The sequence below is a fragment of the Ictidomys tridecemlineatus genome, chromosome 14, assembly GCF_052094955.1.
Source record: "Ictidomys tridecemlineatus isolate mIctTri1 chromosome 14, mIctTri1.hap1, whole genome shotgun sequence".
In the NCBI taxonomy this organism is placed as follows: Eukaryota; Metazoa; Chordata; class Mammalia; order Rodentia; family Sciuridae; genus Ictidomys; species Ictidomys tridecemlineatus.
In genome coordinates, this window is record NC_135490.1 from 6,918,403 (window position 1) to 6,933,379 (window position 14,977).

The window sequence follows — 14,977 nt, forward strand, 5'->3', positions numbered from 1 at the left end:
CTGAAGTCCTCAGTCTACCCTGCCTCACACCTCATCCTTGTCCCACCAGGGACCTACCACCATGTCAAACAAAGAACGCTGTCATGACTACCTGCCAGCCTCCTTCCTAGCCCAAACCTAGGGCCTTGAGCCACCTGGTGGATCTGCCTGCATCCCAGACCCATCTGACCTGGCTGGAGCTATCACTCCCTGCATGGCCTTTGCTGTGACCTTTGCCCTCTGGCAGATCACCCTGGCACTAGATGGTTCTCAGAAGCAGCACTCAGAACCTACCAACCTGTGCTGCTGGGATCTTATGAAGATTCTACCTCAAGTACAATGCATGGTTGGAAAAAGCGTATTGACTCATTGGGAAACAGTGAATGTGGCCCAGCCATAGCACAAACCCCTGACCCCAAAGGAAGTGATTTGTTGAGGAGACAGACTTCTGTCTGGCAAAGCAGCACTGGGGAGGCTGAGGGCGCAATCTGGAAATTGCTTCTTTATTGAACTTTACAATATTTGCCAACACGGGATTTTCCATTTGTGTGTGCATTCAAATAAAATTTCTGGCCACTGTTGTTTATAGTCTAAATATATATTAATATTTCCACATAACAAATTCTAAGGAAGACAAATGAAATACTTAAATAACCCAAGCATTGCAGACCTACTGAATACAGCATTTTACCTTCACATTCTTCTTTCTGTAATCACCCCAGACGTTTGCTTAGAGAACAAACCTGATAACGTCAAAAGATGAGGAAGGCTGAACTCGGAGAAATAAAGGAAGCATAAATCAGGAAAACTTTGGAGCTGCGGAAAGACACTTTAATTTTGTAGACAAAAGACTGCATTAAGGAGGAATAATGCAATAATCAAAGGTGAACGGATCTCCATTGTCTGGCATCTTTCTCTGTGGGAATTTTCCCACCCCTGACAGCTGTAAGGGGGGAGGGGCGCCGAATGTGGCTGCGCCTTTATTCTCTCACCCTTTTTCTCCCCAGCCCCTCCTCTTCTCCGTCAATAAATGTCTGCAATCATATTCTTGAGCTCCTGTGTGATTTCAAGGTTCATCTCTTCCATGCAGCTCAAACACTAATTATCCCAGCTGTAATTAGTAAGATAATTAAATACTGGCTCACTCATCACTCTACCTTGGGTCGGGTCGTGATTCTCCCAGAAGACCTTGAGCAGTTCCTCAAAGCTGATGTGTTCCGGCTGGTACACAACCCGGACGACTTCTGCATGGCCAGTTTTTTCTTGAAAGAAACAGAATGTACAATCAAAATTTACTGACAACATCAATTTATTGCAAATTATTTGTTCTCAAGAAACCAACAGACAGAAGCTGAAATGATTCCCTCTGAAGGAGGGGCAGAAGCACGAGTGGACTTGAGCTGCCTCATCCTGAGCCTCTGTGCTGGCTCTTTTCCCATGGGAGCACGCGGCTGCACTCCAGTGAGCTTCCTGGGGCGGTGGCTTCTCCATTGTGCTCTCCTATTAAGTCCATGAGAAATGAACTTGGATTTTCATTTTTCTAATCTCACTCTGATGAAATCCTATGACCCAACCTGACATAACAGTCAAGACTGGAACCCTGCAGAGGGGAACGAGCCTGCTTATTTTACCTTGCCCCATGTTATACACACAGTAAGCTCAGCTGCCCGATGGAGCAGGGTGGTGCCGCGGAGAAACCGGTGACCGCAGGCCGAGAACGCTTCACGTAGATGAGCTGGCTAGTGGAGAGCTGTATCTGCTGTGCTGCTGACGCGGGGGCAAGGACCAGGTTCAAACACACGGCCCTGGAAAGTGCCTTCCCAGGAAACAATGACTCAGGCCTTATGTCCCCTCTGATAGAAGACAGGAATGGGGCTGGCCACTCCAGCTCTGAGGATGGGCGGAGGAGCAGCCATGTGAAGCAGGGTGGGGGCTGTGGATGACATGTCATCAGTCAAGCTGGGGCACAGTGGAGCCACAGTCAAATCTCTGCACACCAAAGCTTCGGCAAGTCTCTCTGGTGTGCAATGCTCTCTGCACGCTGTCAGACATGGATGCCGGGAGGTTAACACGTGCAGACTCCACAGGAGAGGAGACCAGAAGGCCAGACCTGGGAACCCTCCAGACACTGCCCCCACCTCTGCAGCTGATTTTGAGCTGAGCTCGTTCCCTGTGATAAATCTTATAAGTGCAAGTGGAACAGCTTTCAGTGAGCTCCAATGGTCCCTCCAGCAGACTGTCAGGCACGAGAGTGGCCTGGGGACACCCACACTGCGCCATAGTTTGCTGGTGTTTTCCTGTGCTGGTTTTTCCTCTTTCGTTCTCATAACCATCTGATGCCAGCAGCGGAGAAGGTTTGTGGAATTCCCATTCCACAAACCGGAAATCTGAGATTCAAGTAAGGTCAATTGGCCTGAGGTCACAGAGCCAGTGAATTTTGTGCCATAACCTAAATAAAACACCCTCTGACTTCTTGTCCAGAGTTCTACTCAGCACATCCCAGGAGAGCAAAAGCAAGGTGCGCATTGGGAACATAAGTTCAGGAAAGGAAAGAAATCTACCAATTATCTTTAACTTTTTTAATATAAAATTTCTTTCTGATTGTAGATGCAATAATTGCAAGTGAGATAAAGCTTAGAAAATATGGCAGAAGCACACAAATATAAAATAAAACCCGCCTGTATTCATACAACATAAGCACTATAAACTCTTCTTATGCGTCCTTTTCTGAAGGCATCCAAATGCACATGCGCAAGCACACCCACGTGCAGTTTCTATGACTGTAGCGTGATAGCAGGCTTCTCACTTACCGGTGTACTGAGAGTATTTCCCCATGCCACTGAAATTTTCAGAAAACACCACTTAGAATGACTACATAACACTCCATCAGATGGCTGTCCGGTTACTTAGTCAATCATTCCCTGTCATTGGGCATTCAGACTGAATCCTATTTTTATCCCTGAATGTAAGTATTTTTCCACGCTTCTAAAGCTGCTGAAAGCCATAGTTATATAAATGGAATTTCTAAATCAGAGTTTATAAACGTTTTAAAATTTCTTGATGGCTAGTTACAAACTGCTTTTCAGTAAAGTTGACCCAATTTTCTTTCCCATTAGCAGCATATTTAAGGGCCAGATTCGCTCCCTGTTAAATGGTTTTAGACCTTTGCAATTTATAGCTAGAAGTCAGTATTCTATTGTTTCAGTTATAATGAATTTAATTATTAGTGAGTTAAAAATAAGTTTCATGTTTATTAGTAAATTTCATTCCTTCTTTGCTCTAATTTTTGCCATGCTCTATTTACATTGAGTTATAATTGGTCATTATATTCATGTTTTATTATTAGTTGGTCATTCCATATAATTTTAATTAAAATACTTTAGTCATTTAAGTTAGCATCGAAACAGATTCTATGTTGACAGAGCAGAAAAAAATGACAGGAGAGAGTCTAGGAAGAACATTCAGCAGGTGTCATAATCATGTTATGTAAACCACTTTTGATCTACTTTAAAATCTTATTTTATCATTTGAAGTCATGCTTCATAAGCATGAAAATTCTGAATATTAAAAATGGTAAAAGTATGTTATAAATATGACACATGTATTTGGTATGAAAAGCATTGAAGCCACACTAGAAATATAAGCAGACTATTCATATAGGAAGAGATAAATGTAAATCAAGACATGCGAAATGCTCAACATCTTTAGGTCAAATAAGAACAAATAGGTGCATATGAAAACACTAGCATACCACCTCTTATTTATTACCATTTGTACAGCATGCTGCTATTGTTGAGGACACAGTGGAACCAGTGCCCTTTCTGTCCAGTGACAGGGAAAAGTCCCCATGCCCTATGGGAAAGCCCCCGGCACACATGGCAGGAGCCACAAAGGTGTGCATTCATCTTGATGAACGATCCAGGAAACCTCAAAGGTACAACCCCAAAGGAGGGAAAAGATATCTGAGGACTCTCATTCAGACCACCATTCTCACAAAGATGGAAGACTGTAAGAAACACAGAAGTCCAAGGAGAGAAATGCTTCATGTAACAGCCGCAAGATGAAACGCAGTAACTATCAAAACCCAGAGTGCTCACCGCAGGGAAAGCCGCTAGTCCTAGAATACCAACAGCCTGGCGGGCGCTCGGCCTACTTGGTGCCACTTTGCGCTCACAGCAAGTTTCCTCTACTGTGATAAAGAATATATAACATAACATTAGCCACATAAGACTGAGCCATTTTTAAGTGCACAGCTCAGTGGGGTTCAATACATTCATGGTCCAGCAAACACCAGCCACCTCGGGAGCTTCTCATCCTACAAAACCACACCCATTCAACACCAATGCTCCTCCCCTCTCCCGGCCCTGGCACCCCCATCCTACTTTCTTTCTCCATGAATTTGTCTGCTTCAGGTATCTCCATATAAAGTGGAATCACAGGGTATTTGTCTTTTTGTGACGGGCTTATTTCATTTGTTGTGATGTCCTCAAGGTTCATCCAGATGTCAGAATTTCCTTCCTGGTATTTCAATGTGGGTATGTATGTGCACGTGCCACATGTTACCCATCCACTCACTCATCAAGACCCATGTGGGGTGCCTCCACCTTTCAGCTGCCATGAATAATGCTGTTTTGAAGCGGGGGACACGAACTGTTTGCAAGTGTGCAAGAAAGACATGGTCCCATCTTACAGACGAGGAAACAGTTCTGTCCACAAGTTTTCTCATACAATATCCCCCAGCTGGTAAGTGGTAGACACAGCCACAAGCCAACTAGGTTTCAAGCTAAGAGAAGCTTGGGCCCACTCTATGACCCTAAGCCCCTTCAGAACAGAGGAAACTGGAGTCACTAAGAGCAAGCAGACGTCACACAGCAGTGGCTCTGATGAGAAATCACAGCTGGGTGGTAGCTGATACCCAGGCTGTCAAAAATATTTTGCAGGATTAGGCTCTTCTTTTGCAACAGCAATATGGGGTCAGGAAAGTTTACCACTCACCAGCCAACACTTGCAGATACGATCCCCACAGACACAGATGCAGACACTATTTGTGGAAAGGTTTAAAGATGCCTGGTTGTTTAAGAGAAACCACGATCATTCAGATTCAAGGTCCATTTGCATTGACAAACAGTACAGAGATGCCCTTGCCAAACTCACCTTTAAGTCTCTTTACTTTATTTCTCCAAAGTAAAAGAACCTGTGTAAAAATACACAGTGCAAATGATCAAAAGGATTAAGGGACTCGGAACCACTTATGGAAATGCCCGCGCTTCGCAGGAGCCAGCCAACGTGACAGGCTCATTTCATTCCAGAGGCCAATCTGCAAATACTGTCTGGTGCTTCCAGAGATAAAAGGCCATATCTTAAAAATATTTCGAGCTGCGTCTTCACATTACATCGTGCAAATAGCATGATAGATGTGACGGGCAAACACACCCGTTAACATCCACAGCAGCAGCCCAGGTGCCTTCGCACTGCGGTTCCAAAATATCTTAAAAGGAAAGATGGGAAAGCAGGAGTGCCCTCTCTGAGCACCTTGCTCTGCGGCCTGACCCCACAGATCCCGAGGAAGGTGAAAGGTACAGAGGCTGGGGGAGGGGCCATTCCTTCCAAGACAAAGTATCCTAGGAGAGACCCAGCTGAGCTGTAGGCACAGGCTGCCAGGCGCCACCCCGACGTGTCTAGGAGCTCAGTTCAGGAGCCCTGTGCCCCAGTGGGCATCCTGGCCACTTGGCAGCTGTGTGGCCTTGGCAAAGCTCTTCTCTGGGCTTTGACTTCCTGACTTCCTTATCTGTAAATGGGGACATTAGTGGTACTTGCCACAGAGAACTGTTTTGATCCTGAGTTCAATAATCCATGGGAGGGCTGGGGTTGTGGCTCAGTGGGAGAGTGCTTGCCTGGCATGTGTGAGGCACTGGGTTTGATTCTCAGCACCACATACAAATAAATAAATAAATATTCACGCACAACTAATAAACAAACAAACAAACAAACAAATGTAAATTGTCCATGGGAAGTATTGAGAGCAGCATGAGGCTTCACACACACAAGAACTCCACCAACATTTGCTTTAAATTTTTTTTTTTTTTGGTACTAGGAATTATGCCAAGGCCTGCTCCTTTTTATTTCTCCCTTTGAAATGGGTTCTCACTAAATTGCTGAGGCTGACTTTGAACTTGCAATCCTCCTGCCTCAGCCCACAGAGTCACTGGGATTATAGGCATGCACCACCATGCCCAGCTCACTCAACATTAGCTTTTTATTAACAGCACTGTTAAAATGGATCACTACCATTTCTAGAGCTCATAATGTTTGGAGTCTGGGAATCTGTATGCTTACTGGATTCCCCAGGTGATTCTTAGAAGTGGTGCCGGTTGGAAACCACTGACTAAGACAGCCCACGGACTTCTTAAGGGGTCAACCCTCAGCTATGTACCCTGGCACCCCAGTGCATACTGTCTGCAAGGTCAGGAGCACGGGGAACCCCCAAGGCCTCAGGAGGAGACAGGAAGGAAGGCTGGAGAGGGGAAAGGATGAGGAGGGGCGGAGAGGGAGCAGAGGGGAAGGCAGGAGAAAAGGGGAGGGAGGAGAAGGAGACTGGTCCCCAGGAGTAGTGGTGCAGATAGCCACCATGGCATTCTCTAAGCACCATGCATTGTTCTAGGCTCCTGACGTGCATGGATCCAGTGGACCCACAAACACCCTGGGACTACTAACATTATTCTCAATTTTTGGAAGAGGAAATTGAGACACAGAAGTAAAGGAAATCTATCTAAAGTGAAACAAATATTAAGTAAGGGAGCCTGGACTTGAGGAACGCAGGGACACAAAGAGCAGATAGCCCTAGGTGACTCTGGGCAGGTCACATGCATATCAGGACATCAGAGACAGCCAGAGGGACAGGGCCCTTATGGATGGAGAAAGCAGGGTGGATGGAGGAGAGGGCGGGGCACCCAGTGAGCTGAATGTGAGGACCAGGTGGGAACTTCAGGGGAGGGTCAGGGGCCAGGCTCCGGCTCTCTGCTGTGGGTGGGGTCCTTGTGTCCCTTACTGTGAGGGCTCCTCAGTGGCCCATCCCTGTGCTGCCAGCTACCATCAGGAGAGGCAGGACGCCCAGCCCCTGCCTCAGATGCAGGTGCGTTTCGATCCACACACAGCCACCCTAGAGACGGCCAAGAGCAATGTGATCACCTCACAGCAGGAGAGCTGAGGCCAAGAGCTCAAGAGCAACTGAGGTGACCGGAACGGGAGTCCACTGTGCTCCAGGACCTGCTGCCTCTCCCTCCAGCACTGGCACCGTCTCTGCCCTGGGTCCCCACACCCCCCGTGACCCAGGCTCCTGTCTACCTGCACCCCCGCTCCCACAGCCCACGAGCCTCTCTCCAGCCAACTGCAGTCCAGACCCAACCTGCTCCCGGGGACCCTCCAGCCCCCCTCCTCCAGGAAGCCTTCTGAGCCTGGAACCTTCAGAAAAGACAGATGCCAGAGGAAACACAGTCCATGTGACTTGATGGGACTGACTTTGCTTAGAGTTGGGGTCCTCAATGGAGTCACATCCTCGAGGTCACTCACAAGGTGGCTGTGAGGACCCGAGATGGTGCTAGGCAGCGTCCTGAACCTGGCACCCAAAGGGGACTCAAGCAAAGAGGTTTTCTTCCAACCCCAGGCTCAGCCTCCCTGATCCTTCCTGGGATAAGCTCTCTGCAGGGAGAACTTGAATGCTGGCTGTTCCAAGCACCTGCGTAGTCTCCCGCCCAGTGAGACCTGGAGAAAGGCAGCTCTTCTCTGCGGTCCCCAGGACTGAGCATACAATAGGCTGTTAATAAAAACACCAGAATGGGAGGACGCATTAACTAATTTCTCACCGCTCACTCAGCTTTCATCTGGACAGGGTCCTGATCCCCATGTGGACCCCAGCCCACTCACCTGCCTGAGGACCAGACCCCCGTGGAATCAGGCATGCACACAGTGCTCCGCCCCTCTGCCCCCCGCCTCTGAAGTCCACATAGACCTCGCAGTGCACCCTAAGACAGGCATAGCCACCACCCGGAGACACAGCGAAGGCCGTAACATCCGTTCACTGTGTGGCCAAAGGGGTGTTTTAGTTATTCATGGATCTACAAAAACTCACTGAATGCCTACAGAATTACACACACAGGCCAAGTGTCGGGGTTGATGACGAAAGTCATTGTGGTGACAACAAACATCTCTTGTCCCATGGGTGCTGCCCATTCAGGGAAGGAACTGCTCTTTCACATAAAACGACCTGATCGAGTTTATTTATCCTACAGGCCAGACAGAGGGGAGAAGTGAGCTACCGTCGACTATTTTTCATTAAATAATAACCACTTTTCAACGCCCCTCATCTTTTCCCTGCCAACCAGACTCATCCAAACCGCTAAACCAAATCAAAGAGCACACAAAAAGATCCAGGTGTCTGAAGGAAGAGGGAGCGGGTGGGTGAATAGAACTCCCCTTCCCACAGAAGATCCAAAACACTACTTTCCTCTTGCTAATTAACTACAAAGAGGTAAGACGTCAGCTCAGTGTCATCTCCAGCTCCTGCAGATGGAAAATGTGATTTCCAACAATGTACTCATTATAAAAAAAAACCCTAATACATCAAAATTGGATGCCCTGTGGAGCTCATTATGGGATTTGAGGAGTGTCTATACTGTCATTTTATCTTGGCTTTTTTTCTTTTGTCTCATCAGTCACTTAGAGTGTCCGACGAGAAATGTAAGCTTTAAAAAGCATCCTATTCAGTGAAAAGTAGGAAAAACACTATGTGAGCAATTGTGGTCCACCATGGGGAGACATGCTGGGGAGCTGAGAACCCACTGGTGAATGCTTTATACGGACGGATCACTCAGTGGATATTCTCTCAGAGAAGGGCTATAGACACAGTCGAATGCTCGATCAAGAAAATTCCTCAAGAAGGCAGTCACATGTAACTATTGATTCCTGGTGCCAGGAAAGGTTCCCAGTGCTACCAAGGTAACTAGCAGGTAAAGATTGGTACTAGCACAGGAGTGAGCAGCCCGCCGGCACGCAGCCTGCTGATGATAGAGGCTGGCCTTCACCCTGCTGAACCATTATTTCCAGGATGTGAAACACGTGAAGGATCCATGGGTGGGGGCTGATTGACGTCTGTCTTCCAGACTAGCACCTGCCCTCACCCTACTATGACCAGACAGGCAGGACGAGATGTCAGCCAAACCAACCTGCCCAGCACAGACGGCAGTAACCTCGCTGCCAAGGAACAAGTACAGTTTTACCTAGTGGCCAAGGTCCTGCACGCTGAGAAAGCGTCTCCTTGAGGCCACTGACTGACACCACCACGTCTGAAGCGAGGCCCGTGGGTACCCTATCAGGGGGCCACGGGACAAGAGTGTTTTACAACTCTATGCTTTAGAATTGGTTGTGGAATGTTTTGAGATGGACTTTCACACCCACCCCTCCATCCCCACTGGAATTCTGATCCAGCAGATCTGGGGCCGGGCCCGGGTGTGTGCACTCTCACCCACTCTGTGGGCACTTCTGACGCCCATCTGGGAATGAAAGCTGTGAATCTTGGTGCTTGAAATATGAGGCAGAGAAAACTCAAGACGATTTTTTTTTTTTTAAACAAAAAACTCAGAATTCTCTGTGTCCCAAAAGGGCACCTAGCTAAATGCTTTGTCGTCTTCCACCCCACTGAGACAAGCAAATGACCATTTCTGGACAGGGCTCATACCACTTCACAAAGTAGTGCATGCCACTGTTGGACTCTCTCAACCGCTGGGAACTTCTGCCTTTTGGAGTCAAATCTGCCTTATACGCTGGGTCCAACTTGTGCCTCTTGGAGTCTATTCACTCCTCCACTGTGGCTCTCGAGAAGGCTCAAGTCTCAGGGCACTGTGGGGCAGTTCAGTGGACACTGACTTATAGTCAGAAGACATAAATTTGAGGGCACAAATTGCCAGAGAATCCACTTTACCTCTCTTAGTCATAAGGTGCTCCTATGTAAAGCAGGAATTCTAATACCTGCTCTACTGATCTCAGAGCATGGTAGTGATCCACTGGTGGATAAGGGAGAGCACTCTGGGGACTTCCTGTCGTGATTGGGACTGTCCCTCATCACTAGTGTCTAAGTATGTATTACTAGTACCATACTCCAAGGTGACCGGTAAGCCACCCATAATGGACACTGTCAGGGAGGCGGGGTCTGCGGGGACACGCCACAACAGCACGACTGCTCTCAGATGGGCTTCCCTGGGCGAGCCATCAGGGGTCAGTTTTTTCCTAAAAGTGTCATTCCAACTTAGAAGACAGTTGAGAACCCCTGAAATCGTGATAACAGAGGTCCTTAAAGCCAAGTCTGATGCCTTTTCATATTCATCAAAAACATTCTCAACCCTTACTGACACAGATGAGAAAAGCACCTGATCGAGCCCACCATTACCAACATCAAGGCTGCCTGCTGCACCCAGGAGAGCTCCCTCATCATCCAGGACAGTGAAAACTGCCTGTTCATTCTGTACCTAAACCACAGAACAGCTGCTTCTTAAGTGGATGTGGTAGCTGCATATTCTCCCACCTTGATGGCACAGTGCTTACAAACATGCCACACAGGAGTGGTGCAGAAGGGCCATCCAGGAGGAATGGCTGGGCCTTACGTAGACATCTAAATCCATTAATATAAATACAATTACTTGGTTGGTCTAAGTATTTTTGAGAAGAACAGAATTAAGGGCCAAGCCTTTCGATTTATTCACAACTTAGTTGCACGTGAAAATATGGTTGGTGGTTTGAAAAACGTCTTGGTTCTGCCTGCCTATTCAATACCAAAAAGTTCCACTGAATTTGTACCAAACCATTCCCCCCGAAAAAAATATCTACTAGTTTTATCTCAAAAGCATGTCAACCACACAAGCAACCAAGGCACAATAAGTTTATAACTGACTCTGTAAATGTCAAAGAAGCTCTTCAGAAAATCTTCACAGGAACAAACAAGCTGATTCGAGCAATTCAGTCCACTATAGTCTGACCCAGGTATTCTCCGGGATGGTGCTGTCATGTCCAAAAGGGCAAAAATTGGTTCTTAAGGGACAAAAATGTCTTGTATGTTAAAATAGCTGTGGCCCTCTGAAGGGTCACAGTACGTAAACTGCCAGATAGTGACATCTGTGATGTTAAAATTTAATGAAAAGGGGCTGACGGACACAAGGAAGAAATGTCTGAGAGTTGCTCCTTTTGTAAAGTTGAGAAGCACGGGTCTAACTGATCTAACCTGCCAGCAGACTTGAAACAGGGACAGGACCAACCACAACTCCTCGTTAGGTCACTTCCAGGTGACCTCACAGAGGAGGGCTTGGCCCTTAGGTTCTCAGTGAGCCCAAGAGCCTCGGGCCTCACTCTTGGGTGCAGCTAACACAACAGTGAGTGAGACAGTTCCTCACCTGAGACGCTCACGGCCCAGAAGGACAGCAGTCCTCAACGGAATGTCCAGCATGAAGCATGACTTCCAGGAGAGGGGTGCGCAGGAGGACCCCCGCCTGCCGTCTGAGAGGACTTCTGGGGAAAGACGAGCCCAGCGCTCTTGGCCCTGAGCTCGGCAGCAGCCTTTGTGAGCCCTGAGTCTCTCAGTCTTGAGGACTTCCCCCTTGAAGGGCATCCAAATAGTCAATACAAACATGGGGAGCATGCATTAGGCTCCATTCCTTCACCTACGATTATTACTTCAGCTTCAGAAGGAAACAAGGCCCTGAGCAAAAGCTTTTGTATGTAGGAGTTATCTATCAAATCTTCATTGTAGTGCCATATTATGTCCATTTTACAGATGAAGAGGCCAAGCCTCAATGGGGTAGAATCATTCGCTGACTTCAGGCCTCGCAGCAGGTAGCAGAGCCCAGCAGGTTTAAGCCACAGCTCCAACCTGGCCGCTGATTCCATAGTCTCATGGTCTCCTGCATAAACACCCGCTTTAAGGGAACCACTAAATTATTGCCACCATAGCTTCCTATAGAGTCAAACTCAGCTGTAATTAGATTGATATTGGGAATCTTTTAGCCTTGATTAGTGGATCTTTGATGACAGCCAGTAATTAATTTAGGTGCCCAAAGACATGCACTGAGAAACACACCAAATGGTTCCAGCAGTGACGAGCTGGGAAACCACGCCAAGGTCATTGGCGGTGCAGTCGGATGCTGACTCGGAAGAATTTCTCAACTTCTCTGTATCTCAGGTCCCTCGTCCACACAGCAGTTACTATAAAATGCCCAAAAGGCAAGCTGTGAGGATAACATTGCAGGTACATGTGCACGTGCACTCACATGTACACATACACACAGGTTGTGTTAACTATAATACCTATTTCTTCTGCTCATTCTCTCCATCCCAGCCCAACAATGCAGGAATTTAACAGGCATGAGCCTCTAGTCTTGGCTACATGCATAAGACGAGGACAGTGATATAAGGAATTCAAAGACACGTGATATGAAGAGCCTACCCTCGGGAGACTCAGAGAACACTAACAAGGTAAAAAGTGCAGGTGCCACAGGAGAGGTTCAGAGAAGCCATCTGGAAGTCTGGAAAGGAAGAGGACAGGAAGGTTCTATCGAGGGAGAGCATCTAGCTGGACGTTGGAAAATGGGTACCACTGAGACACACAACTGGGAGAGAGGATGTTCAGCTCTGTTTCTATTAAAATTAATTTAAATGCATTAGGAGAAAACCCAATAAAAAGGAGTGATTTTAAATATGCTATCAAATGAGGTTGGGTAAGACTACTACAAAAGATTGGGAAGTATGGTGTCAGGTGCTGGGATAGAGCAAATCAGTTTGTGTTTAATGGTGACAAAGTTTCAGATTTGCAAGATGAAACAGGTTCTGGAGATGGACAGCGGTTGCAACAACTATTCGAATGCACTTAATACAGTTGCTCTTCCCCTTGTCTGTGAGGGGTATACTCCCAGATCACCAATTGACGCCTGAAACCTTGAATAGTACTGAACACTGTATATCCTATACTTTTCCCATATATACTTTACCTATGATAAAGTTTAACTTATAAATTAGGCACAGCAGGAGATTTACAATAAAAACAACAAAATAGAACAATTATAACAATATACGGTAATAGAACTGCCAATATAAGTACTCTTGTGCTAAGGGGCCATTATGAGGTAAAATAAGGGTTACTTAAACACAAGCAGTGTGACACAGTGACAGTCAATCTGATAACCATAACAGCTAGTGAGTGACTAACGGGTGGGTAGCATATACAGTGTGGATATGCTGGACAAAGGGGCGGATGACACAGGTACCAGCAGGACGGTGGTGCAACAGAAGAGTGTAAGATTTCACCACACTCCCCAGAGCAGCACATGACACAACATTTATGAATTGTTTATTTCTGGAATCTCGCATTTAACATTTTTGGACTGTGACTGACTATGAATAACTGAAGCCACGGAAAGTAAAAACCAAGGATAAGGGGTGAACTACTGAACTACAAAAATGTAAAAATGACTAAATTGGTAAATTTTATGTTATGTATATTTTACCGCAATTAAAAAAGAAAAGAAAAGATTGGGGAGGAACATATCAAAGTCCAGATGAGTTCTGCGCTCAGATTGCTACACAAGTATCTTCAAAATTTTTTGATTGTAACGGCACCGAATGACAATAACAAAAGTCTCAGGCAGCACTCACTGTGTGAGATGCAGTTCTAAGTGGCTTCCGTATCAACTTAATCCTCCCAATAAGCCAACAAAGGAGGCACTTTTATTGCACCCATTTCACAGATGAGGACAACAGGCATAAAGACATCAACTGATCACAATCACAACACCAAAAAGAGAGCCGAGTCAGAATCCAGGCCTAAATATGCCAGCCCCCTTCGCCCCAGGCTATGCTGAGAAAATGGAGGAAGCCGTCCAAGCAGGGGACCACTGGCCTGGATCCCAACACATGCACAAGAATACCTATTTATTTAAGTTTTTAAAAATGAAGATTTCTGTGGAGATTTTTTAAATGATTAACTGAGGTTCTGACTAATCAGCTACAAGGCAAGAAAAGCAGTGGGTAAGACATCCCCCCCTTCCTGGAGCTCAGGATGCTGTTGGAGTGCGGGAGCATGCAAGTCAGTCCGCGCTGGCAACCGCGGGAAGGGGTGGCTCCAAGTGCTGGCAGGAGGACCGTCCTCCTCCCAACAAGTGTGAAGGTGGCTCAGGGGTCAGCCAGTAGTGGTGTGCAATTTTTATATGACAAAATATAGGATTAAATGTGTCACTGGAATCTAAGAGACTGTCTGGATGCATCTTGCATGGTTTATTGGAAAGATAACTTGAAGAAACCTTTACCAAGCAAAGAGAAAGGAGTGTGTGTGTGTGATGTGAAGACGTGCATAAACAACGTGTCTGCACTGAGCACTGGACCTGGCCAGTCTTCCAGGAAAGTCTCCTGGGCTAGGTTTAAGGAGCTCCTGGAGCTATGAATGGGGCCTTCTTCTCTTTGATCTTCAAGGGGAGCCTACAAAATCCTGTGCATTTTCTAGGGAGCAACTCTGGTCTCCATTCCCCCTTTTCCTGCAGAGGGTGGGGAAAGCAGTTAGTCAAACAAAATCCAAGTCTCCCCAACAAACTATGGACAGAAGCAGTAAAGATAGGGAAGCAGCCTGCCTTTCCACATTTTTGTTGGAGAATTCATCCTGAACTCCAGGATGAACAGTACAGAGTCAGTGGCCAGAAAGTGAGCTGGAAAGAGCTGCACTATTCAAGATTCATTTAGCAGCCGTGTGGGGGGCACTTGGGTGGTGTCAGAGTCCACGGGTGGAGATGCCAATATCAAGGGCATCTCCATGGCTCTCTGATTAGAGAACAGTCAGGCCCAGTGTCACCATGGCAGCGTCTGTCCCCTGGGCGTGCAGAGACAACAAGGCTGGACACTAAGAGGGGAGAGAATGGATACCTGTCCCCAAAGACAATGATGCTGGCAAATGTGCTCCTCACTGGAGATG

At 46.9% G+C, this 14,977-nt stretch overlaps 1 protein-coding gene across 6 annotated transcripts in view; it reads right to left on the minus strand.

Annotated features, from left to right (window-relative positions):
- Msra (methionine sulfoxide reductase A) overlaps positions 1 to 14,977 on the minus strand; it is a 326,527-nt gene that overhangs the window by 105,436 nt on the left and 206,114 nt on the right. For 5 of the 6 annotated variants that reach the window (XM_021734523.3, XM_005337228.5, XM_040292148.2 and 2 more), the window contains one exon: positions 1,137 to 1,241. The exons of the other annotated variant lie outside the window; for it this stretch is intronic. In XM_021734523.3, the coding sequence (XP_021590198.1) occupies positions 1,137 to 1,241 (105 nt within the window). The remainder of the gene's footprint in view (positions 1 to 1,136; positions 1,242 to 14,977) is intronic. 6 annotated transcript variants of the gene reach the window in all.